General features: G+C 39.0%; 1 protein-coding gene across 3 annotated transcripts in view; it reads right to left on the bottom strand.

Annotated features, from left to right (window-relative positions):
• The window catches only part of DOCK8 (dedicator of cytokinesis 8), a 93,658-nt gene that overhangs the window by 64,564 nt on the left and 1,628 nt on the right, over positions 1 to 27,466 (bottom strand). For 2 of the 3 annotated variants that reach the window (XM_086770997.1, XM_086770998.1), the window contains exons 2-4: positions 10,448 to 10,550; positions 6,143 to 6,318; positions 3,129 to 3,200 (exon numbers count right to left, since the gene is read on the bottom strand). In XM_086770997.1, the coding sequence (XP_086627123.1) occupies positions 3,129 to 3,200; positions 6,143 to 6,318; positions 10,448 to 10,550 (351 nt within the window). Of the gene's footprint in view, positions 1 to 3,128; positions 3,201 to 6,142; positions 6,319 to 9,385; positions 9,516 to 10,447; positions 10,551 to 27,466 lie in introns of those variants that run through there. The other variant, XM_086770999.1, reaches the window with a different exon arrangement.

Raw genomic sequence — 27,466 nt, 5'->3', positions numbered from 1 at the left:
AGCTTTTATGCAAAAATGTGACATTTCACAATGTTCACAACATTGTTCTATCACACCACTGCAACTCTATCACGTATATTAAGAATGATTTTCAAAGGAAAAAAATTAATTCAGATCACTTTTGCATAGACTGTGAGCCTGAGCCAGCAGCAAAACCTAACCTAGGTATAAATTCAGCTCTGAGCTCCTCATCAGACGTGGTTATTACTTCTCTTAGGGAGAGACCCTAAGAACATGGATTGGGATCACTTATCTCTTGGCTGGCTCTTTGCTCATGCAATTATACACCAAGGAGCTTACTGCTCTTGTCCTGGACCTCACTGGTATCCCAGGTTAATCACATACAACAATCTACACCTTTCAAATAATGCCTGTTTTTGCAGAAGGGTATGGGTAAGGCAACTTGCTGCTGGCAACTTCCCGAAATTTTGCAGCAAGGTACCAATTTCAAGTTACATTTCTGTGGCAGATGGAAAAAAAAACAGTAGGTACCCTGAAAAAAAAAAAATCAGACGCATCCAGAGCTCTATTTCTTTCACTTCAGTATGCAATTTGCTAAATCCTGTGATGGCCTTTTTGCAATCAGCCTCCTTAGTTACATATCCTGCTTCATTCATTTCCCTTTCTGTAACACTCCCAAGGCAATGTCTGAACATCTAAGCACTTTCATAAAGATGCCGTGATAAGCAATTATTGATCAGGGAGACACCTTTTTATTACATTTTGGGAGTAACTGAATTATATGCTCTGATGTGTTTTAATTTTAATTGTTTTCATTTTAATTGTTTACCAGTTCACTGCAAATGAAAACTAAAGTCATAAAAGAGACAATCTCAGCTCTCCTTGGATGTGACCTTGTTCTGGAACTTCCTTAATAAGCCAAAATAAAAGACAGAAATTCTGCACCAGTTTACTTTAAGATATTTCAGCATCCAAAAGAGGTTTTGTTGATTATTTTTTCACTACTTCTGTTGGCACAAAAATGATTAATGGATTAATTCATCCATTTATGTACCTGAGATCACACTTGCCCTGTGGTGTACAAGCCACACTAGAGACGCCTTTGCCCTAAAGTATTCCTGGAAAATTTAATTATATTGTTTATTTCTTTTGAAAAGGACGTTAGCAATTATAAAATCAAGTAGAGGCAAAGCCTGCTTTTAGCACAGATCTCAATTTAATGGCTATACACTGAATTAAGAAAATAGGACAAAGAAAAAGGAACAAAGGACAAGAGACAGGAGAAACTGATAGGCACAGGAACAAGCCTTCCATTCAGCCTCCAGCAAAAACACACGGACCCCTCAGCTGTGTTCAGCCCCTCTGTCACATACCTCTCCGCCCTGGGGCATGAGGACCACCTCTGCTCATGCCACCCACTGAAGACTCTTCAGTCTCCTGATCTGAACCTTCACATCCATGAATGGATGAAAGTCACTTACATACTCCTCTGATCCATAGCTCACCAGACCATAGGTTTAGCAACTTGTCCTATGAATCTCTGTCTCCCAAGTAGGCAACTATAGTTTTCCAGCATTTCTCAAAATAATAGAAAGTTTTCTACAAGTACTTTTCCTCACTTCTCACTTGATGTCTTTTCTTCCTCTCATACCTGTTTTGAGAATAGTGTCCAAGTATATAACACAACACTCCCAATAACAATCTATCACCATTTTATGTAACAGTACAGCATCTTTTACACTGCCTTGTTCTTTTCAATTTTTAATAACTTGCTTGCTTTGTTAGCCACAGCCGTCAAAGCTCAGTTCTCTGGCAGTGCGCTTCACCATGTTTACTGCAGACTCAACTGCTCAATGAAGTTTTTGAATGCAAATTTTCCTTACCAGAATGAATGAAATGTAAAATATATGACAAATCTTTTCATGCACATGACTCCGTTCACATTTCTACAAGCACACCTAAGTGCAAAAGTAGTTATGTTCTATTTTTAAGCTCACCTACCTTAACACTTGCTCCCTACTAATGTGCAGAGACAAAGGTGCACACCAGCCCTTTACAGTGTGCTCAGAACAACATTGCATGAAAGAGCTAGCACCTGCACTCTGAGCAGTGCAGGTGGAGAGCCTGAAAAACCCGCTAGCTTATTTTTCGTGACTCACTGTGGAACAGTTCTGAGAACTCAATCAATTTCATCAGCACGCCTGGAGGAAGTCTCTTAATAACCCTCAGCAGCTGCTCCGTCCCTGCACAATTACACGGTGCAATTGCTTTACAGTCACCAGGAGTCAAGCCATAACGTACTGACTGCTGATGGACATCGGGTCAGAAAAATAGGGAGTAGCAAGCACAGGCGAAGGGGCACAACAAAACAGCAGTGAATGTGCCAGCACTCTACCATCATCTGCTGCTACCGCTTCTCAAGAACAGCGCATGAGCACAACAGGGGATGAACAGGAAGCGTTACAAAAAAACAGAGCTCCAAAAACCTCTTTCTGAAGAACAGGAAAGGGTGATGGGGAAGGAGGTGAGCTCTACTGGCACAGAACATCCCTGAGAGTCTGGGGACAGAGAGCCCCACACAGAAAGCACTGACTGAGAGTTATCTGTGTGTTGAATTACACTGATCCCAAATGCTGAAATTGCTTACTGATGTAAAGTAAAGGTGGATGTTACACTAATAATCCCATTAATACAATCAATCACTGCTGGGAAAGCCCATAATCCTAGGGTTTTTTTGTTACTAGAACTCTGTTTCATTTTCAGACACCATCAGAAATCAGATCGTATTGAATTTTCAGGGCAGGGAGGGGAAAATGGAGAGCATACAAACGTAATCTTTATCCCGGTTATCTTTCCTTTCAGTGTAATAAAATAGTAGTAGTATTCCTGATTTAGATAAATCATCATTATACACAGTTGATGCGAATTTCTTCTCAATTAATTCCCAGAGTGCTTGATAATTAAGAAGCAGATGCAAAAATATTTAGCTATAGCTCACTGGCTCAAACAAAATAATATAGTTATATACACTACCAAAAAGTCAGTTCTTGTCTTTAGTCACTGATTTAAACCATTATTCTTTAGGATTACTTATAGCAGCATGCATCTCCTCTCTGACAAACAAGATGCAAGGTATTTTCTGTTTTATTTACTTGTATGTAGCTTACTTTCGATTCACAATCAGCCACTCCCGGATATAGGTCTGAACACAGTCTCTGACATGTGAGTCCAGTTCAACTCTGAGGAAAAAGCAACATATTGTAAATATTTTAGTACCTAGGTCATACCTTAAGAACAAATAAATTTATCTAAACATGTTGTTCAGATAAAGGCCTCTCTATTAGTCCTCGTCTGTATATTTATTTTACTGCTAAACTAGTGTTTGAGGATTAAAGAATTCTCTGCACTGCATTAATTCCTTGATACAGCTTTTTGTTACTGTGTTTATAAATTAACAAACTTACATTTAACAGAGGTAACCATTTGCCACACTATGCATTTCATTAATATAATACCCATGTTGCCATAAAATACAGCAAAATAAAAGAAATTATACCACATACTCATCTTAATGATTTTCAAAACTTGGTAACAAGTCTCAACATAGAGAGATATTTTTCCAGAGGCCTTAGCTCCTGGACTCTTGCGAACACATACACATAATCTCTTGTATGTTTTTGGTGTAATTTTCTCTTTCTCATATAAATAAAGAAAATTCTAAAAAGGGACCCTAAGCTTTTAATTAGATAGCAGAATTAAACTTTAAGAGCTAAGAATATGTTATAATTTAATTTTATTATTTTCAAATAAGTCTCATTTCCTGTACAGGGTTGTCAGTGTTGCCTGATAGATTGCATACTTATTAGAACTGAAATATTACAAGCTAAAGTCGATGTCCGTGAATTTGCTTTCATGATGTTGTAGCATAATTCCCCTACCCCTATTCTAAAAAAATTTTAGTGACCTGTGCCAAAATCACTAGTTACGTCCTCAGATCCAAGTGAGTGAAAGAGTAGGATACACATGCAATGCAGGAATGGGTGAAAGGTATGACACTTTTTAGCACGTTCTAATCATAACTCTTCACGGATTTCCAACTGATTACCAAGACCGGGTGACAAGTGATTTGGGTTCATGCATGCACCGCAGTATGGAGCCTTGGCTGATACCAGACCGCTGTGTGCCCCTGCCACCGGTGGACTGACACAGCACACGGTCACTTCCTGCATCTGGTTCAGGTGGGACCTATGTCTGCAAGCAGACAGCACGTAAACCCAGCTTGGTCGGTGGTATCTGTTTCCTGCTCTTGGTGCAGGAAGACACCACAGACTGCATTGCTTGCAGGCAAATCTTCAGTGCATGCCCCTCCTGTGCTCTCACCTTCCCTAACACAGCCTGGCACCCCTCACCAGGATTCTCTGTGAAAGCACTGACATCGATAAAGGCAATGTGAGTGGCTAAATGGGAAGCTGCTGTGTAAAAAAATCTGCTAAGAGTGTATTTGTTGGTAGTGAATATTTGAGCTTTGTCACGGACTCCTTACAAAACCCTTAATGTCACTGTGGTGCAAATCAGGCCTAAAGCTGATTGCACAACATTCAACTGAGTCTACAAGTTCTCCTACTGGCAAAACAAACAGCTAACTGCTGTTTTAAACAGCAGGCATGCAGGAAAGTAACCTTGGAAATAAGGGAGAAATGGTCATCTTATCTTTTAAATCTCATTTCAAAGTTGGATAATTTTTTACTGTTTTTACCCATCATCTAAATTAATGGGAACTTCAAGCACCAAAATATTCAACTATCTCACACATCCATTCTCTCTCCCCAGTTCAAAGGAAAGCAAAATTCATTATAAAGATTGGAACATTTTCTACGAGATACTTCCAGTGAAAATTGCCTTTTCTGCAAATGTCACAGAATCCCCTAAGAGCTGTATAATTCAAAGAGTTCTCAGGTGACCTAGGATGACACCTTATCTCTACCACCTTTGCTCTTCTCAACTTCCTGAGAGATGCATTGGGCCAAGATGGAACTTGCAGGCTGAGACCTTACTTATAGAGAGGGATTCCCAGCTAGTCCACAGCCAGTAAAAATCATAGTTTATACAGCTAGTCGGTATAAACTAGAGCAGGCTGTAGCTATTTTTGCAGGAACAGAGGGAGATGCAGGTCTACCCTGTGAGCCAGGATACCATAAGCCCTATTTGTCCCTTCAGCATTCAAGTTCAGCAGAGCAGAGAATATAGATTGTGGTCTTCTTTTCCTAAATATACTGGAAGGACCCAGCCCACCATCCCATGTTGCACAGTTAGCTGTCTTTGCAGATGTAGCAGTTTGGGGCTAAACTGGTGCTGACTTCATGTTTATCTGGCTTTTACTGCTTGCAAAACCCAACTGGCCTTTGTGGTTCTACTTGAAAGTACCATTTACAGTGAAACAATTCTCAAAGTGTATTTTCTATATATTGCATAGAACTCTCCTAAACAATATCAGAAAACTCTCCAATGCATCCCCTTTTCTCATTCTGAAAAATTCTGTCGCCCATAGTTGGCCTGTTTATCAAACCAGCTTAAATATTTCCAGGATGTCCGAGCACACATGCTACCTATTTTAAGTTAAAAGCTGTTGAAAATAGCAGAATTATTTTATTAACATCAGACTGAAACCAAAAGTGACTCCTGTGCTAGAAATTAACACTTTTTTTCCCCCAAACCCTGTGAAATATGAACTATTTCCCCCCACTTAAGCAAGAAATGTACTGAGAAAGAGGTGCTTAGCGCTCTGATCAATGCCATGTAACACATAGCTGGCAATAAAAAGAGAAAAGAAAAAACCCTCAATCCCAAGTATGCTTACGACATGATCAGAATTAACTTCCACCTCTAAGATCACAGCTGCAAAAATTATTTTTCATATTACCCTCCTGCCCTTCTGTACTCTTATTCCTGGTCTATGCCTACCTCAGTTCGGCCGCTACCAGCTAGCTCAGGAAGCCGTGTAAGCACTTGCGTAATTTTAAGTGTGCAAACAGGCCTAACAGAATCAATGGCAAAGTTCAAATGTTTAAAATTCAGCAAGTGCCTAATGCCTGGATGGATGGCAGAGTGAAGTGTCTGGATCAACATCTTCAAAACTATTTTAAAACCTGCAGCATTTCAGAGGGAGAGAAAGTCTCCTTACTCATCTTCTGGCATAGATGGTTGCAAAGTCCTGCACTCTTTCGGTGTAAAGACAACGTCCAAGTCATCTTCAGGAAAGTCACCAAGTTCTTGTGCTAGTTCTGAGTCCAAGTTGTTCAGCTGCGTCATTAGGAAGCCTTCAAAATCTACTGGGTCTACTGCGTCATAAAAGGAAGGCTAATGGAAGAAATAAAGAGATGCTTATTTTAGCAACAGAAGGTTTTACTTAACAGTGTAATTTAGACTTCTTTATTTAATCCTTGTCATTGTCCCATTATTTATTAGACATCAGAAATGGACTTCTAACCTAATATACAGTGCTGCTGCACTTACTGCAGGGAAATGTTGCTAATTAAACCTTCAGCTGAAAAAAGAAAGGGAACAAAGAGAGAAAACTATTAAAGCACAAAGAAAAAATGGAAGACACTATACGTAAATCCAAATTTGCACCTATTTTCTCTGTTGGGTTCTCCTAGATGCTGGTGGAAGGAGGGCGGACTGAGGTACATTCTGGATGCCCTCAGATGTGTTCTGCTGGATTCCTGTGAAGTGCACTCCCCCACATTAATCAGAATTATGAAAAAGGCAGCAGTGAGTAGGAACAACAGAGAAACAAGGGCAGATGACCAAAATTATAGCAACAGGCAGTGCCAGCTGGCAGGGAGTTGCCAATGGACTCTATAGCACTAGCCAAAGCAGTAAGTCTTGGAAGTCACACTGAGCTAATGACCAGCTATAAGCACCCATGGCTGCCATCGTGAAGATGACACTCATTTGACGTGATGTACCTCAAAGATACTAACTGTTAGAAATGCTGACTGCTTTCAACTCCGAACAAAGCTGAGGGCAAGATACAGCCCAAATCAGAAGAAGTTATTATTTTCCATCTCTGAATGTTACTTATTTGCATATTATTGGAGTTCCAATTTTATTGGATTTTTCAAGGGTTAGTACAGTAACTACACAAAAGATTAGATGGAGCTACTAAAGTTATTATTGCATACCTTAGATACCCACCATTTCTACATTACATGGCATTGCACCTTGATAGAGAGCAGTTGTATCTGACTATATTTAATCAGCCATTCTTACACAGAACGTCTGATCGGAACAAAATTAAACAAGTACAAGCTCTGCCACTCATACACGCTATGAAATTGTCTGGCTCTTTTTATCTGCTTAGTCTGAAAAACAGAGGCAGAAAATCTTGTTTGATATAGCACCTAGAATGTTCCACTTACACATAAATATGACTTCACATGTTAAAAGTATATGTTATATTATGTATAGATAAAATTGGACATTATTTTACTTGCTGTATAGCCAACAAAAATAGCCTGTATATGTTTAGAAAATAAAACATCTGTCCGGTTGAGTACAGAGACCAGCATCTCGTATGGTTAATTTTCTTGACAAGTAACAAATAGATCTAAAAGCTACAGCTTTAGAAAATCTGTAGTTTATGGTCTGTGAGTTCCAGAAAGGCTGAGGACACCTCAGCAAAATAAGAGCACAGAAAAATAGTTAAAGCATTAGAATAATAGCACTGGAATAACTTATTTGCTAGGAGGAAGAATTCTAGCAAAAAACAGCTATAAAATCCTCCTTGTCTGTAAAGAGCAAGGATTGCATTGCACTGTTTAGCCCAAATATCTTTCAGACATGCTGATGGGGTGTGGGGAAAATAAGGCACCCAATGTTCCTGATATCAACACTGCTTTTAAATTCAGTGTTACTGTGGCTACTGTCTCATCCAACATCTGTTCTGGAGCTATCCTCCTGACACTCCAGTGTTCTTCTCCACAAATAAAACATGTGCCAAAATCATGAGGTCTTCACTCATTATTACCAAGTCCTCCTTGTGCAAGGCTCTCATGGAAGTTAACAAGATTTTCACCTGAGCATGAAGTGACTTCTGCACATAACAGTGTTACACCCAAAACTTCATGAATTTTAGCCCAATAGGACAATGAGGAATTTGACAATTTATGAAGCATGCAAAGGTGCTCAATGGTGGCAAAGCTCTGGGTAACTCTGAACTAAAATGGCTCACACATAATACGCCACGTCAGTCGCTATAGATAGGAAGATGAGTTAAAACTGATTAGTGGTAAATATGAGTTTTGGAGCCTTTTTAGTGTTCTGGAAATATAAGTGAGGGAGTTATTCAGCTAATAAAAATCTAGAAACATCTTTCAGAAAGTGAAGCATTTTTAGAAGAAATGTGCTAAAAACACAAGAAGCTAAAGCAATTTAAAATTTTGAAAAAAAAAACAGATGTGGTAAATACTCCTACAAATGTTGTAGTAGAGACTTCTGAACACAACCAACCCCTACCCCCCACCCCAGATTCCCCTTTCATAGGGAAACTGCATTGATCTCTGCATAAATAAGTCTCTGAGCTCGTCCCTCTGTACATTTAAGGGATTGACTGAATTATCTGAAAACATCTTTGGGAAAATTTGTCTCTTTCTTTGCTCTTTTCATCCAAAGGGAAAACCTAAAACTGACAGAAAGTGCAGCAAACCATGAGGCAGCCAGCTGAAGAAATACACTGTGCTCTTAACAAATGTTTAGGTTAAGCACTATTTCTGGTTTGTACCTAACTTAGTGCTGACCATACTGGATCAATGGTTATGAGTAAATAGTGATCTTTATGAGTTATTGATTTTTCATTAATTGTCAGCATAATATCCTTGAATCCACTTATTGTACTGCTAGTGGATAAAACGTTACATGTTACTGTATACATATGAAGATCTGCTAAAAAAATTAATTCACAAAAGATTAAAGTAAAAAGCAGCTTAAAGTATACAAAAGCATATTAAATCTTTTCAGTTGCTGAAGATGTAATGTTTTGCATGCAAACCGGTTTTCCTTAAAACAATCTAATTTTTTATTAAGTATTGCACTTCCTTTCAGAAATTACACTTTTCCATTCTGACAAGTCAAATCCATCGCATTTCATTACATCCGCTAATTTTTTCTAGTTTAAATGTTAATAATAATAATCTTTAATCTCTAGAAATGTGTGCTGTTGACTATATAAATTAGACACAAATGTAAAAAAGATGGTGGAAAAGGTAAATGCAGATGGAGGGTAATGGTCTCCCTAACACTGGTGCGAATTATGAAAGGAACAGAGATACTGTTTCAACTGAGAAGCCAACATTACTTTTCACACATCGTGCAAGTGTGCAAAACAATTCTACAGAAAACGCCACAAATCATTACTGAAACATACCTTTTAAAGGATGATGGATTAGAGGCACGTAGATTGCGACAGCACACAAAATGGCAGCTACGGCTTAATACTTGGTAAATGAAACGTTAAGTTTCTCAAGAGCAAAAGCAGCTATCTGCATGTAGAAGAAGGGACCTAGCCTCCTCAGACTGAATAACCGCAAAGCCCAAGTTGAAACACCAGAGCATGTCAGATTAAGGAAGTGAGTAGTGGCAGGAGGCCCCGACAGACAGGAAGTAACTGCTTACATCGAGTGTTTCACATTTTTCACAATCACTGGTCCACATAGACTTTTTCTACCTCTACTCATCAGGTCTCACAAAAATAAGAAAAAAAAAAATTAAAAGGGTGGGAAGAAGGAGAGTATCAAAATCTTAGTCCGTTTTGTTTACGGCATAGTATGTCTGCCGAACACCCATCCTCCTGAAGGGCAATTAAAAAGATCAGGCAATTTTTCCCTTTGTCATAAGGGCAGTGTCATATGGTCTGACTGCTTTAGAGGGGGATTATGCGTGGAGGGCTGAAGATGATTCGCAGACACATAAGAGCCGACTCAGTTATATCTACGCTAATCAGGGCATACTTCAGCATTTCTCACTTAACGTGCTTACTCTACAGCACTGAAAAACAAGTCAGTGTGCTGTCTCGGCAGCTAGCTCTGGAAACTGTATATTAAGCCAAGCTAGCTGAGCCTCTGCCTTTATTTTTTTCTTTTTGTTCACCGACCTCCTTTTGGAAATCATCCATGACCACCACACAATGCATTCACTTGATGGGAGCTGAATGTTTCCAGCAAGGAAAGGATGTAATATACTCCAACACCTAAGTAATTAACTTTGATTTATAGTAGTGTGCAGAAAGACTGTCTATTTCAGGCTCCAAGGACCATTCTCAGCTTTTTCAAATGCACAATTTGCTCTGCTCACTATGGGGTGTTTTTTAACAGCTTCAGGCAGAAGCCAGGGGAAAGCAAAACAAATTAAGAACATCACTTAATTACCCTAAAAACATTAAGCAATGTAGATGCCAAACCTCTGTAAAGAAGATAAACTCAGAACTTACCAGATGAAGAGTAGAAAAGCCAGGGGTACTTAAGCTTCGCTGACAGAACTGCGCAAAGCCTGGTTGGAGAGTAAATTGCTTTCTTATTTCTGCAGAGGAGTGCCTTAAATTAAGCAGAAAAAAAACCCTTTATAATTACAATTATCCCCATACAAATTCCAAGTGCCAGACCTTAGCCAATTTAGTCTCCTGTTCTAGTGTTTAGAAATGTATTTTGATTATATTCTAGACTCCTCTTGTTTTGTAGTTGATGCAAATCTCAAAAAACATTTGCAGTCCTATATAATTAAGATTCTGACACTCTTCCAACAGATTGCTAGCATTATATTGCAGACCTTGCAACTGAGAAAGGCTATGCAAGAAAAAATAACCTTGCGCGTAAGTGAAGTGTGATTGCAACCCGCACAGCAATACATGGAGATTCATTTCTGGAAAGCAAATATACAGGATGATAGAGCAGAGAAAGAAAAACGAACATCACAGAGGCAAATATTTTAATGAACTAGTAACTGACCAAGATATAAAAACAAGACAGGATGACTCACTGAACAGTGTAAGCCAAATTTCTATTAATAATAAAGTCTGCTGTGAAAAGCACAAGACAAACCAAAGCATGAATTTAAAACTCAGTCTATATTGTATCAGCTGCACATTTGCGACAGCACACAAAATGGCAGCTACAGCGGAAAAGGAAAAGCCTTCTTAAGTGCTATTTAATTGATTTCAATGGGAGTAGAAAGAGGCCAGTACTGAATTCTTCAGAAATCCCAGAGTGATAGTACAGCTGCATCTGCCCAACCTGAAAATTCAGTAATCAGAGTAGCTTGCTCATTTTTCATAGACATAAATAAATTAATATTTAATATGATTTAAGAATAATCAGTCATGAAATGGTAACAAAACATCTACATATATTTCACTGTGAACACTCAGAACAAATTTTTTAAAGAACAAGATGCATTTAAGCAGATTCTAAGTAAAAAAAAATAAACCTGCAGCCCGTCAAGGTAGCCAACTGGGAGACAGGAAAATACAGAGTTAAGAAGACTTTCCCTTCTGTATGAGATTCTCTTTCAACTCCACTAAATATTAACAGCCATCGTAGAATTACCAGATGCTAAGGAGAGTCTGGCTGTTTGGTCTGCACCTTCTCTCCTCCATGGCCTCTTACTATTCCTATTCTGTGACAATCTCTTACTGCTGCTTTTCTTAACAAGCATGACAAAAACCTCCACTCAATGCAGTTCTGCTTGTGTTAGTTCTGCTTCTGTGAGACAGGCATCTCACAGAAAGTATTAAAGCTATTAGAGGTTAGGCCTGATTTTTAAAATAAAAGATGCATAATTAAGAGTAGTTGCTTTGTAGGTGAAAAGGCTGTGCCAGGTGTGAGTGGGACACTGCTCCAATCTGAAGGCAGCGTCGATTGCAGAGACAGCAAAGCTAGAGTTATAGAGAAAGAAAAGAGATCCAATTGGAAAAGAAATTCCTACTCAACAGTGGTATTCAAAAAATCAGACAGGATGAAATGGGATTTTTTTAAAGGTTATTCAATAATTATATAAGCAAGAAGCCACGTAGAGTCAGGGAGGAAGTCTGTGTGTTCCACAGATTATTTTTGCCCTATTTTAAAAATAAAAGCTGCTTGTGTATTAACGTTATTGTTACTCATCTTCACACTGCAAATAATCTCTGATCATGAATGTATGTAGCAAGGTGTAACACAAACCTCAAATTTTTCAAAATTATTATTTTCTTTCAAATTGAGTCAGTTTCTATACTGTGCAAAAGTATTACTGGTGTAAATAACAGATCGAGCAGCAGATGTTGGCTTAATGTATGTAAAAACCTGTGTTACAGTGTACTGCAGAAGTTGCTGCTGTAAATGATACACTACATCTCTGAATTACAGCAGATACTACAATCAACATGTAAGTAGCTGGAACATCAGGTTCCAAACTGTGGTCTCCAGTTGAAGCAAGGGGACCATGAAGTCATACTTAACATTAAAATTTACATCACCTTTGTAATGCCTGTTTATTAATAGTCTGATGAAGAAGTATATGGTGGGCAACTAGAAACCGTGGACTGTAGTAAGCTGTGGTCCAAAGGGTTTGGAAATTACTGGTAAATTATTGGCAATTATGAGGTAATGATGAACAGCTAATATGGATTTATCAAAGGGCAGCCACGTAAAACCAATCTAATACTTTTCTGTGACACTTTAACTGGCTTCAGTAAAGCCCTTGATAGTGTCCCTCATGACATTCCTATAAGCAAAGAGATAGTGGCTAGATGGAATCATCAAACCTGTTTCCAAAATTGGTTAGAAAAAACCTATTTAAGGTGTAATCATCAATAGTTCAAAAGAAGACTGTGAAGAGATTCTGAAAATCTACTACTGCAAGTGAGAAGCAAGTTATTTTTATCTCAGTCTAGTTTCAGCCCATATTTTATTTTGTAACACTGATGATGGCACAGGTAACATAGTAATAAAAATAGTGGATCACATCAGACTGGAAGGAGTTGTGAGTGCTCTGAAAGGCAGGACTAGCAATAAAAATGATCTGATATTTCAGAAACAGGCTGAAGTCAGCATAAATAGATTCAATAAAAATAAACGTAAACCCCTACACTTAAGAAGAAAAAAAAAAAACAAATGCAGAAATGCAAAAAGGGAAATGAACTGTCTAAAGAAATAGCCATGCCATAGAAGAGGCTCTGAGAGGATTTTGGGACACTTACTAATGAAGTACCACAAGCAAGGAAAAAGAGAAGTTATTTCTGTTTATTTTAGCCAATAAGACAGTGCTTAGGCTGCTGTACACACTTACAATACCACAGAATGAGATGCAATCAAACTTAAAAGGCTTCAAAAGACAGCACTAAGAATGCTAAAAATTTTGGGAAGGATGACCCACGAGGAAAAAACCAGATGTGCTATAAAAGAGATGACGGAGAGGAGATAGCAGTTATCCTCAACTGTGTAAAAGGTACCAATCTCTAAAGAACACAGTGGATAATTCATGTCCATAAAGGAAAGAAGATGTAATCTGCTTAAATTTAAGAAGAAGTACTCTGTTTAAATTGAAGCAAGAACAATTTAATAAGCTATTGGGAAAATATTCCCACTGCAAGGGGACTGGAAGTGGCCATCTGGTGATGCTGCGGTGACAAGAGCACACTGGCGATACGGATCATGTCTCTGAACTACCTGGAGAACAGCATCTGGGCAACTGCAAGCCTTTCAGAGACCAGCAATGGGACTCAGCACTGTTAACAGCTCTACTGACCTCTCATGTTGGTACCTGTCCCTTTGTTTAGGATAAAGAGGAAACCCTAACTGAAAATAAAAAAAATGTAGGTCTTGGGAAGTTTTTTTTTTTCCCACAAAAGTCACTGCTGAATTAACCGTTAGTCAGTGTTCACATGGCATGTTGCAAGATAGTGTAAATCTGTGGAAAGATGGTAGATGATGGCAGCCCAAGGCTTTTCTGGACTTTTTACATCTTTGGCTGCTCCATGGTGTTGGAATAAAATAATGTCCATAGGAATTAATTGCTCCACTCTCTTGGTCCTACCTGAATAACCATGCCATACTCCTCTGGTGTAAATATTGAAAAAGCTGGAACTCACCAGACTTCCTGATTCACTCAGATGGGAAAGCAGGGTAGCCAAAAAAAAACCCCACTGATGCAGCTTAATCAGAATTTCACCAGTGTCTGTCCCACTGGTAGATGCAATCCTCCAGCAATTCTCCAGAATTGCTAAAAGAAAGTTGAGACGTAGTCTGTATTTCACAAATACTCTCCAATGCAAAGTGTATAGTTCGCAGAGTACATTAAAACAACAGTGTAACCAAAGCAACAGACTATACCTGGAGGTTCTTAAAACTAAGTTTAATTTGTAGGTCAAATTCTGAGCTGTTTCTCAGGGCAGAGCTCATCACAGGATTTGGAACATGGGAGATTTCGGTGAGTGGTTGGGTCTAGATGACATATCAGGAAATGAAGATAAAACAGCCACTTATTTTCTCTCTATAACATATGTTAGATCTGTGGCTGAACACTGCTGGGTTCTATAATTAAAAATATATGAATGCTCATAATACATAAAGCTGGTTCTGTAGTTTCACTGTAAATTCTGCTCAACAATGTAGTTCTTTGAAATAAGTAGTTTAGAGGGTAAAAATAATATGAAAACTTAAATACAGAAAAGTAATTTAGAAGTAAAAGAAAACAGAAAGAGAAGAGCTTTAAAGATCATCTATTAACTAGAAATAAGACACTTCATAAGAAAAAATCTGATTTTAAAAGTATGCTTCACACACCTATTGGATCAAGTTATCCAAAGTTACCTACTATTAGAAGTTACCTACTAGAGGGAGGTAGGAAAAGTAATCTGAACACCCTTACAATCCCTTCAAGTAGACTCTGAGGAACAGCGAGTTGTCTTCTGCAAGAGCTGCATACACAATTAGACAGCAAGAAAAGACGAAAAAATCAAATAAAGAGACTATAAGATCTATCCCCAAGGACAGAGAAACATTCACATTTAGATGTATATACAGATGCTGGAATCATAAAGTGAGTAGTGAAAACTTTTGCTTAACAGGTAAAATATTCAGTCTTGGCTACCCTGAGGAGTAATCCCTTTCACCTAACACTGACATAGAAAATTCTCAACTAGCTTTTGTTGTTTTTCTGAGCCTAAAATGAAACTTGTCTAGTTACAACTAAAAACAAGCAACAAAAAACTCTGGAAGAGAAAGAGGTAACAGTTACCTCCCTCACTCCTCCACTCCCACACAAAGTTTTGGGCAACAATCCAGATCTTTAACTAGTAAATATGGGAATCTTGCTTGGAAGTCCTTTTCTCACTGCCAGTGGAACTGCCTGTTTTTCTTCCAGGTTTCTAACTACTCCTCAAGGCACCGGAGCTCTGCTTTGTTAGTCACTGTGTACAGCAGCGGCTGATCTGAACCAGCTGCTATTACCTTGATGGCTCAGGTAGGCTGTACACTCTCTGGCACACCCCTGCTTTGGGGTCTACCACATTAACACTCTGTATCAGCTAAGGCAATAAAGATCCTATTTGAGACACTTTATATTTAATCACAGTCTTCTCAAAGGAGACAGTGCAGGAACAAAGAAAGGAGTCTAGGGGAGGAAATAGTTGACTTCATTGTGGTGGCAACTTGTGACAAAGTACAACAGGCAAGAGGTCAATTTTTATTTTTGTCCCAGGTCATGTATGCCATTCACTCAGTGAAGAATTTTCACTGCCACTCAGTTTTGCTGTTTCTCCCTCAGAAAGAGACATCAGCACAAATAAAAATTAACTTTCTAATCCTGGCAGTGGACGAAAAGCAAAACCATACTTTCATGCCATGCAAAGAAACTGAAAAGTTAGGATTTGATCCTGATGAACCATACTTCTATGTGTTTTTTAATAATTGTACTCTATCGAGAATATGGAAAAGCTGTAATAGAACATTTGAGAAGACACAGTGCATGCACTGTTGACTGGTTGGCTCTCACAATGAAAGTGGTTTTAGGTGTAAAGTTTCACATGACAGTTTAGTGGTATCTCCTGGAAAGCAGAGACTATAAATCAATCATCTTATCTGTCATCCTATTATAGACGTAAACTGATCATGATAGTTTACAGATGCAATACAAAGTTTCTAATGAATATTTCACATGATGCTAATTAATGATGCTAACAGAAGATAAACTTGTGTGAAAACAACAGAATTATTTTGTTGTCCCCATTAGCTTAAAATCTATCAGTATACAGCAATATAAGCACAAATCTTTCACACTGAAGGGATTAACCTCAATTTATCTAAGGATAATTTTCTGTGGTTGGCTCAGAGCACTCTCTGCTTGAAGTACTAAAGCTCACATTGGTTCTTTTCAACTGAGATGGCTGAAAAAAAGCTTTCTGACAAATTTGCCCCTGAAGTCTCCAGAAGACTTGACAGGTCTATATTCCAGAGCAAAACTTTGTAGTTACGGCCTACTTCTTTTATTTTTTTTTTGGCTTGTCCCTTGCTAAACTATTTAAATGTCTTCCAAAATCTTAGATGCTCTCCAACAACGATAAGGGCAATTTCAAAAACATTACTGATCATACATGCCATCTCACTTTTATACTGTGATTTGAAATGTAATGGAACCATACCAGCTTATGCTTTTAAATTTTTGTTTTGTATGCACTATCCTACCAATTCACAAGACTGATTATGAAATAAATGCAAGGATTTATCTTCCAACTCACACGTATTATCTGAGCTTCACAAGGACGTCACTAAGAATACGTTATCATAATGCTGACAATTTTGTAAATCTTGTACCGAGTTTAATAGTTTATGTGGTTTATTTTCATTTTTTTTCCTAATAAACAATTATTACTCACAAATGAAAAAAAAAGTCAGACATTAAGAATAATAATAAAGACCATGAAAATATTATTCTAGGGAATTTTTTCTTTTTGCTCCTACAGGGAGCAAAAGGGGGTTGTTTTTATTTTTAACAAGGTCACAGTTGGTATTTTTATCAAGGGAAAAAATGTATATTTTGTCACTGTCATGACTGACAACTTCAAAGAAATTCACAATGTATTCACAGATGAGTCTTTAATAGTGTGAGTACTTCAAAAGCCAGAGAAGGAGATAATGCAAATGGCACCAAACTGCAAAAATAATTTGCATTAGTATTTTGGCCCCTCCTTTCCTAAGAACACAGATTTGTGGAGCTTCAGTGTGACCTTTCTGTGACAGGAAAACTACAAGTTGGGTTTTTTCCAGGTACTTCTTAGAATAACATTTTTTCTTTAGAGCTGTAAGGTTAACTAAAAAAGTAGAATCTTTTATTAGGCCAGTCATGGCCCAATTTCAAGTACATGAAGAGGTACTGCCATTTTTAGAAAAAGGAATTTTGATTCATCTTCAGTAGGAGCCAGAGCAGTAACTAAGATAGAGTTGAAAGCTGGATCTTCCACACACACTTTTAAAAATAACAATGTCCACAGAATTTGGCATATGTTAACAACTACGTTGTTAAAAAGAATATATTTTTTTATCTGCTGGCTATCACTACACGTACAAACTGAATTTAACTTTGCAGTTCACTGGGAAAATTTCAAGCTTGGGGAAAGGTCAAATTTTACTCTAACAATGTTCTAAACATGAGGTTTTGTTATTACAATGATTGTAAAGCTCAGATCATGTGACAACTGAAATAAAATAGATTATTACTTAATACAGTTTGCTTGATTTTAGGGAAAAATACTAATATCAAGTCCAGGTGTGCTGACTCCTTTATAAAAAGTCTCCAGGTCATTATTACTGAAGCTCGGGAAACTGTGTGAGTGCAAGTATTAATCTACAAAGGTCGTGAGGAAAAGTATTGTGGACTTTTTATACAAACTTGGCCCAAAAGTTGATCTAAGCCTGGACCTTTTTTTCCTGTAACTGCATTCATGATGGCAAGCATTTACTGTGAGCATGTTCTCAGGTAAGCACTTTTCACAGGCTATCCTTTTTCCTACTGCTGCAAACAACAATAAAGTCTGGTGTGTGTTTTTCAAATCAAATTTTAAAAATCCAGTCAGATTAGAATAAAGAACAGCTATGCAGAACTAAGTTCATGAACTGTATTTTTTAATGACCATAAAACCAAAAAAGTGGTAGAGGGTGTAAAATACAGCATTAAATATTTCTTCCTTGCTAGTTTTCACTTTATGTCTGAAAATCAAAACTGTTTGGAAAGACAAAGAAAGAATGTCGGGACCTGTTGGATATAAAGATGTTTCTCATTTGGAACTACATCTTTTGTGGGTAAGCTTAGGATTTCCCGTACCATAAAAAAAGAACCTCATCATAAACTGCAGCCTAGACTTCCCAATGCACACAGATGTTTGAAGTTTAAGAGGGACATAAGACCTTAAAAAAAAGATTTTTAAACTGAGCTTTTCTACTAAGAGCCTAAAGTCCATTTCCTGCTCACCAGCCATCTTCCAGAGACAAAGCAAAAACCTCGGTACTCTAATCAGAGAGCAGGGATTATTATACCTGATCCCAGTGATTGCACAGACATGCAAGCACAGTATAATACCAGTCTTCAACAACTGTAACAGAAAATAGGTGGTTATACTTTAAACACAATTTGAGTACACAGTCAGATGAAAAGATTAGCTTCCTGCTAAAAACAGCTGTCAAGAATATCTGTCTCAACAGTAACAACAGTATTCTGCTTGCATGACTAACTGTTCTCTAAAGGCTTTGTTTCTCCAGCTGCCTACTTGCTGATAAAGAGTCACTTGAATTATGGAGCCATTTTTTCCTGCACTTGTAATTTTTCACAGAGATTTGGCTGGGTGGCCTGTGTTTGTCATCAAGCCCCTACTTAAGTGGCTACTATTACCTTGATTGCATAGCAGGCAGATCACTCCAGAAAAGGTGATCATGAAGTTGGGGGTAGACAATACAAACCAGAAGTAAATCACTGTGAATAAGCAAAGGCATTAATATCCTCTGAAAAGCAGTTAAGAGGGCATTTTCTTACTCTGTCTTTTCTGCTTCCTAAAAGTTAGATGTATTTTGGGCAGGAAATGTTGTAATCTTTCACACAGTGTACCAGAGGAAAGGTCTGTGCATTTAGTCTTTCTGATGGACAATAGGATGTCAAATCTAGGTAAGGACATCCTAAATAATCTTATTTTTGACAAATGAGCAGATACTTACAGGAATATACATTAACACTATGAATTAATACTCTATGGCATAATCTTGATACGTAATATTGCCGCCTTCCTCAACTTATTCCTGTAACTGATTTACAATCCACCTCTGCTAGAAGAGGAAGCAATGTTCACACAGTTCCCCATCAGAATTAGAAACATCTTGATGTTTCTACATTACACAGTTTTGCACAGAGAAACGTGGCTTTGCACATTGTTTGCTTTTCTTTTCATTAGTTTTGTGCTTGTATAAAACACGGCAGCTTGCAGTCTAAGCCTAGTCCATAACAGATATTACAGCAGTGTTACTCCTTTCATGCGGTTGTCTCTCTTTTGGCCTCCAGCTACATTCTACCTCATATAGTCTACAGCACAGCTTACTCCCAGGTATAATTCAATAGGCTGTGTGGATGCAGACGGGCTTTGATATTGTTGGGCTTAAATGCAACAATGATCAATGCCAAATTGTGAGATGCAAATCAGCTGATATTGTTTTGAATTATACATAGTGATCAGCCAAACTGTATACCACTTAATTTTCTCATTTGCAAAAACGAGGTTGTAAAACATGTTTAGAAGTGCTGCACTGACATAGATTTAGTCTAATTTGACTGCTAACTGGAAACTCCCTAGCAAAGGCAAGAGAATTATTTTTAGAGCTGATGAAAAGATAACCTCACAGGCATTAGGAAGTTTCCTCTATTATCTTTAGAGCTATTTACAATAGATAGAATCCATCTCTAGCCTGCTTTAATATTCTTGATTTTGTGGTAGATTTAGAAGGTTTCTATTTCTGCAGGTTACATCTCTCCCTTGGAGGGGAGGAGCACCTATGTAAAAATGTCCCCAAATAGGATAAATAAGTTAATTAATACATCTAAGGAAAAAGCCGTCTGACGCTGTTCATATGCAGTGAGCAGTCAAAATCATGACAAGGAGGATGAAATAATGGTCTCAACTCCCCCTTACCTTTTCTGCTCACTCAGATTGCCTTGAATTCAAACAGTGGTGGGATGGGAGGTAAAGCATCTATGTGCAGAGGCTGCAGTGGGGACCGGCCTTTATGAGTAGCATATGAAGGAGCAAAGCTTCCTGTCTTCTTTCCCTCCTCTGCACCTGCTTTACAGCCATGTACAATCTATTCTATTCCTCACGCTGAATACAAATCCACAAGACATCAAGAGAATGATGCCATTAAAAACTAGGAGAAATTAGCCTGCAGTAAGTCAGGAATACAGGAATTCCTCTTTCTGGGAAGAAGTGACACTTAGGAGATTGGGTTCTTCATATAGCTAAAGGAAACATGTCTAAAGCTGGTCAAGTATGAGCTGGATGAGCAGACCATGAGTTGGACTGAAAACTGTCTGAACAAGCCAGGCCCAGAGGACGGTGATCAGTGGTATGAAGTCTAGTTGGAGGCCATTAACTAGCAGTATACCCCAGGGGACAATACTGGGTCCGATCCTGTTAAACATCTTCATTAATGATCCACATTACAGGACAGAGTGTACCCTCGGCAAGTTTGCTGATGACACAGAACTATAGGGTCATACTGCCCTTCAGAGGGACCTCAACGGAGGAGAAATGGGCTGACAGGAACCTCATGAAGGGCAACACGAAGTGCAAAGCCCTGCATGTGGAATATCCCCATGCACCAATATATGCTGGGAGCCATCCAGCTGGAAAGCCGATTTGCAGAAAAGGACACAGAGTCCTAGAGGACCATGACCACGTTGGTCCTAGGAGATCATTACTTCAACCAAGTTGAACATGAGCCAACAATATGCCCTGGCAGCAAAAAAGGCTAATGTTATCCTGGGGTGCACTAGGCAGAGTACTGCCAGCACACTGAAGGAGGTGATCCTTCCCCTCTGCTCAATGCTGGTGAGACATACCTACATTCTGTATCCAAGTCTGGACTACTCAGTACCAGAGAGACACAGACATATTTGAGAGAGACCAGCAAAGGGCCACGAAGGTGATGAAGGGACTGGAGCATCTCTTTTATGAGCAAAGGCTGAGAGAGCTGGAACTGTTCAGCCCAGAGAAGGGAAGGCTCAGGGGGGATCTTATAAATGTATACAAATATCTGAAGGGAGAGCGTAAAGAAGATGAAGGCAGGCTCTTTTCAGTAGTGCCCAGTGACAGGACCAGAGGCAATGGGAACAATGAGGTTCCACCTGAAACACTTTTTTTACTGTGAGGGTGACTGAGCCCTGGCACAGGTTGCCCAGAGAGGCTGTGGAGTCTGCCTCCTTGGAGGTCTTCAAAAGGCATCTGGACATGGTCCTGGGCAGCCAGCTGTAGGTGGCCCTGCTTGAGCAGATGGATTGGATCAGATGACCTCCAGAGGTCCCTGTCAACCTCAACCATTCTGTGATTCTCTGTGAAAGAAATTAGTAGATACTTTGGTCAGTTTATAATCTATCTCTATAAAACAGAAATGGCAGATATGTGCTGTGGCAATTGGGAAAAAACATGTGTGGAACTCAGCTGAAAAACTGGAAAAAAATGAGCAGAAAAGTTAATGAAAGGTGAAAAAAGTATAATAATATTCCTGAAAGACAACCACTCCTGTATTTCCTATAGCCAAATTAAAAGACTCTCAAACAAAAGCAGTATACAAGACCAAGACTAGCCAGGCCCGGCCTCAGCCCAGTGAGATTACGGAACAGATTCTCCTGGCAGTTATGTTGAAGCAACTGGAGCATAAGGAGGTGATTAAAGACAGCCAACATGGCTTTACCTATGGCAAACTGTGCCTGACTAATCTACTGGCCTTCTACAAAGGAGTGACTGCATCAGTGGACAAGGGAAGATCAACTGATGTAATCTACCTAGACTTCTTGATGGTCCCCCACAACGTACTTATGTCAACATTGGAGAGCCATGTATTTGATGGATGGGCTGTTAGTTGGGTAAGGAACTAGCTGGATGGCTAGTTACTCTCTAAAGAGTTACAGTGAACGGCTCAATGTCCAGATGAAAACCAGTAATCAGTGGTGTTCCTCAAGGGTAAGTACAGGGACCAATACTATTTAATATTTTAATTAATGGCGTAGATAGTGGGACTGAGTGCACTCTCAGCCAGTTTGCAGACAACATCAAGCTGAGTGGTGCAGTTGATTCACTTGAGAGAAGGGATGTCATCCAGAGTGACCACGACAGACTGGAGAGGTGGGCCCAGGTGAACTTCATGAAGCTGAACAAGGCCAAGTGCAAAGTCCTGCACATGGGTAACGGCAACCCCCAAGATCAGTACAGACTGGATGAATGGACTGAGAGCAGCCCTCCAGGGCTTGGCAATATTTGTGGATGAAAAACTGGACGTGAGCTCGCAATGTGCGCCTGCAGCCCAGAAAGCCAACCGCATCCTGGGCTGCATCAAAAGAAGTATGGCCAGCAGGTCAAGGGAGGTGATTCTCCCCCTCTACTCCACTCTTGTGAGACCCCACCTGGAGTACTACATCCAGCTCTGCAGCCCCCAGTACAAGAAAGACATAGACCTGTTGGAGCAGGTCCAGAGAAGGCCACAAAAGTGATCAGAGGCCTGGAGTACCTCTTCTGTGAAGAAAGGCTGAGAGAGCTGGGATTGTTCAGCCTGAGAAGGCTTCAGGGAGACTTCCTGCAGCTCTCCAATAGTTAAAGGGAGATTGTAAGAAAGATGGAGAGAGACCTTTTAGTAGGGCCTATAGCAATAGGACAACGGGTAATGGTTTTAAACTGAAACAGGGTAGATTCCCACTAGATACAAGGAAGAAATTTTTTATGAAGAGTATGGTGAAGCACTGGAACAGGCTGCCCAGAGAAGTTGTGGATGCTGGAAAATGTTCAAGGTAATGGGGCTCTGAGCAACCTGATCTAGTGAAAGACATCCCTGCTTATGGAAGTGGGGTGTTGGACTATGTAGGCCCGTGCCAACCTCATGAAGTTCAACCAGGCCAAGCGCAAGGTCCTGCACCTGGGTTGTGGCAATCCCAGGCACAAATACAGGCTGGGCGGAGAATGGATTGAGACCAGCCCTGAGGAGAAGGACTTGGGAGTGCTGGTGGACAAGAAGCTCAACATAAGCAGGCAATGCACCCTTGCGGCCCAGAAGGCCAACCACATCCTGGGCTGCATCAGGAGGAGCGTGGGCAGCAGGTCAAGGGAGATGATTCTCCCCCTCTACTCTGCTCTAGTGAGACCCCACCTGGAGTACTGTGTCCAGTTCTGGAGCCCTCAACATAAGAAGGACGTGGACCAGCTGGAGAAGGTCCAGAGGAGGGCCACGAAGATAATAAGAGGGCTGGAGCACCTTTCCTATGAGGACAGGCTGAGAGACTTGGGGCTGTTCAGCCTGGAGAAGAGGAGGCTCCGGAGACACCTTATAGTGGTCTTCCAGTACCTCAAGGGGGCCTACAAGAAAGATGGGGAGAGGCTGTTCAGTAGGGCCTGCTATGACAGGACAAGGGGTAATGGTTTTAAAATAGAGGGAGGTAGATTTAGATTAGATATTAGGAAAAAAAATTTTACAATGAGAGTTGTAGAACACTGGAACAGGTTGCCCAGAGAGGTGGTGGAGGCCCCATCCTTGGAAATATTCAAGGCCAGGTTGGATGGGGCTCTGAGCAACCTGATCTAGTCGGGGATGTCCCTGCTCCTTGCAGGGGGCTGGACTAGATGACTTTTGAAGGTCCCTTCCAACGCTAACCATTCTATGATTCTATGATCTTTGAAGGTCCTTTCCAACCCAAACTTTTCTATGGTTCTAAGATGCAAACCTGATCTTTATACTCCCTGCACATGCAACTCCAAGTAATTTTCTCTGACAGACTAAAAAAATTAGTTTCTCATTTATTTTTATGGAAGTCTAAGAAAACTGGCCATTTACTATAAACTGTTACTAACAGATTGTTATACATAACATATGAAACTTACATACATCCACTTTTTTATCTTTAATCTATTGTTAGTGTTTAATATTATTTGTTCCAAATACAAAAACACTATTTCATACAAGAAGTACAAAAGAAGTAGTCTTTTCCCACAGCAATAACAAATTCAAATTTTTTAACCTCTCTTAAAAACCATAGTGGACTGTATATTTACGGTATGGATTTTAGACGAATTCAAATGGTTTATTATTTGCTCATTTGAAAAAAACTATGTGACTATAAACCCGCAAAGGCTTATTAACTTGAGTTATCTTCACCAAAATAGATTCCCAGGGTGCAACTCGTTAGAGTAAAGCAGGACTCAACCTTTTCATCAGCTGTGCTCTCCTTTGTGACTCTCTCCTTCTTGAATTAGGCTGAGTCAGTAAAAACGAACACGGGATTTTGAATATTACCACTGTCCTGACATTACATATTATAAATGGTCATACTTGATAAGAAGGATGTATCTACAAGCAGCTTTTAAAAGTTGATAAAGTATGAATGTACATTTTAGTTATGTAGCAAACACATGGAAAATGCCTTCACTATTAGCAGACTGGTAATTTTATTAAGGTTTTTATAATGTCAGAAACTGACTATGAGAATTTATCACATCTTTTTAAAAATGCACTAATCTTTATACTTACTACACAAATCTGTTCTACATACAAAGGACTGAGGTTTCCCCTGCAGCTTATTTAATATATTTAAAGTTTGAAAAGAAAAAAATAATTAAAAGAAATAGGTTGGCCTATACATTGGAGTCTAGAAAATGCTTTTAAGTAATTAGCATTTTATTATACTCATATGACAAGAGTTTAATTGAAATTCAACCAAAAGATGCTGGCCTCAGCCACGTAAAGGGGTTGCATTGAACAGAAATCAGCTATCAGAGAGGATAGGAAATGGCCTGTTCTGCCACTGAAACCATTTTCCACTGTACAGAACCCCTCTGCAGCAGCCTTTGCCATTTAGGGTAATTTCTTGTGAACCTTCAGAACCCAGACTTTGTACAATATACAATTTAAGCTGACCTTTTCATTTCAGGTAGAAATAATTTAAAAGTATTGTCATCATTAATGTAAAGTAGAATTCATGGTACAATTTTAGAGTTAGGTAGGGGTTTGACTTTTGTTGTTAGCTTTTTAAAATTTGAAATATTTTTCTAAATGTTTGCTTTAATATTGGTAGTGTGGGTTGTTTTTTTGTGATATAAATCTATGCATATAAACTCATCCTTAAGTACACTTCTTGAAATTAGAACAGGATAAAAAAAATTTGTTTGGCAACTGGACAATTTCAGGGACAAGGAAACAAAACAATAGAAGTAAATGCTAAAAATTTGGTTTATAACACTTGTAAAATGCAGACATTGGTTGTCTGTAGAGATAGTTGAGGAGTATGTCTATTGGGAGGGGTTTTAATTGCATAAGTCACATGACTGAAAGTTAAGTGATATGTAAGGAAGCTGTATTGCTGCTCTTGATAGTTTTCTGTTTTGTAATTTAAGTGTTTAAGTGTTTGAAATGCATAGCACTGGTGGCCATGGTCCTAGGTAGGTGGCTAGAGCACAGTTTTATTCACTTGAAGTCAAAACAAATAACTACTAGTGCAAGATCTATGTGGGAGATAAAACAGTAAACTGCACTAGCTAAATAAAAATAATAAAAATAGAAAATCTCTTCCATGAATGCTGTGTTTATCCCAACACATTGCAGAGGCGAACTGACGAAATTCAGCTCTTACAGTCTCTCAAATGTACACTGCTCAGCTGGTACATGTTAAAGCCCACACTTTTAGTAATGATGAGTTGTTTTTTCTCAGCAGTTTACAAAATTATTTTTCAGCTTTCTTGGCTTCTGTGGTTGGAAAGTAGATGTGTTTACAACACGCAATCCAGATACATTCTAATTACTATCTAGGACTTGACTCAACAAGGATGATCTGCTTTTTTATGTCCCATGGTGGCTTCCAACAACCACAGACACCTGACACCCTTGGAGAGCACCACAGAGGTCTCTTAGTGTTGCACATTAATGAGGGTGTTCTCCCGCTTTTTTTGTCCAGTGCAGGAGGCCATTTTGGAAAGACAGTTACAACCTACTTTTAAGAGACACTTTAGGGTTCATTTCAAAGAATGTATGAAGTTGGACAGGAATTTAATTTCTCACACACTAGAAAAAAATGTTATTTGAAAAGGATGTTTTCTGAGGTCCTGTTTTGTTTACAGCAACTTAGCTCTGGGTAGTACACAGGTAAGTAGCAGAATTGCTGCCTGAAATGAGGGACACTAAAGGCTTGCTCCTTCACCTCTACATATAAGATGAACATCATTATACATAAAAGTTATCCCATTAAAACAGAAGGAACTACTCACATACATGCATTAAAAAACATATGTGCAAGTCTTTGCAGGATTAAAAAAGGCAAGAAGCAACAGGTTGAGGCAACAAACACCAGATGGGTGGAAGGAAGAATAAAGTGATAGGAAGACATGGTTATGTGGGCAGGTTGTATACGCTATTTACAAGTTTGAAGGCATTTGAAGGGCTGGTTTTAAAGTCTGACCTTATTTTAAATAAATGCAATGCTTGTAATGTAACAGCTGTACCTGAAGCATCTGCAGTCCAGTGCTCATGATCGATAACTCACACTAACTTTCAATCATGACAAGACCACTAACACAATATTTCGGATCACGTAATTGAAAATTTTTTTATAGAACAGCATTTAGCATAGTTCATAAGGTGGTCAGATATCTATCGTGCTTCAGTGAAGAGACCAGTGTACACCTTATGTAACCAACAGGGAGGCAGCTGATGTCCTTGTACTGAGGAGCCAGTACAGAGCCTAAAGTTCTGCTAGTCCTCATAAAAACTGTACATGGCTCAGTCGAGTCACTGGCAAGAGAAAGAGTAAGAAAGAGAAGAGCTTGCCTGCAAATTTGTAGTGAATGGAGAGTAATTACACAGGCAATGTAATAACTCCTGTATATGATGCCTTGCCAGTGACGTCCAACTTTCACCAAGAGTTGCAATTTGAAGAAGTAAACTCAGGAACTCTGAAGAAAGAGGAACAAAATTGTATAGCTGTAAATTAGCCTTTTTTTTGTGCAAGCAAGAAAGCTAACACACTGACCTATTATTCCTCTTATTTTGAAAATTCCTTTAAAAAAACCCAAAGCACCACATTAAAAACACTTCTTGTGAAGATATATCACTCTACTGTCAGTAAAACAAACTGTACTAGAGTCACGTAAAATGACCTGCTCCTTTTGAAGAAAGGGAGACATGATGTTCTGCTAGAAAATGTATGTAATTTCTACCATAGTGTGTAAAAAAGAATATTCTTACTTGCA

The sequence above is a fragment of the Chlamydotis macqueenii genome, chromosome Z (assembly GCF_036417535.1).
Source record: "Chlamydotis macqueenii isolate bChlMac1 chromosome Z, bChlMac1.mat, whole genome shotgun sequence".
NCBI classification, from domain to species: Eukaryota; Metazoa; Chordata; class Aves; order Otidiformes; family Otididae; genus Chlamydotis; species Chlamydotis macqueenii.
This window is presented reverse-complemented; position numbering and strand designations above follow the sequence as displayed.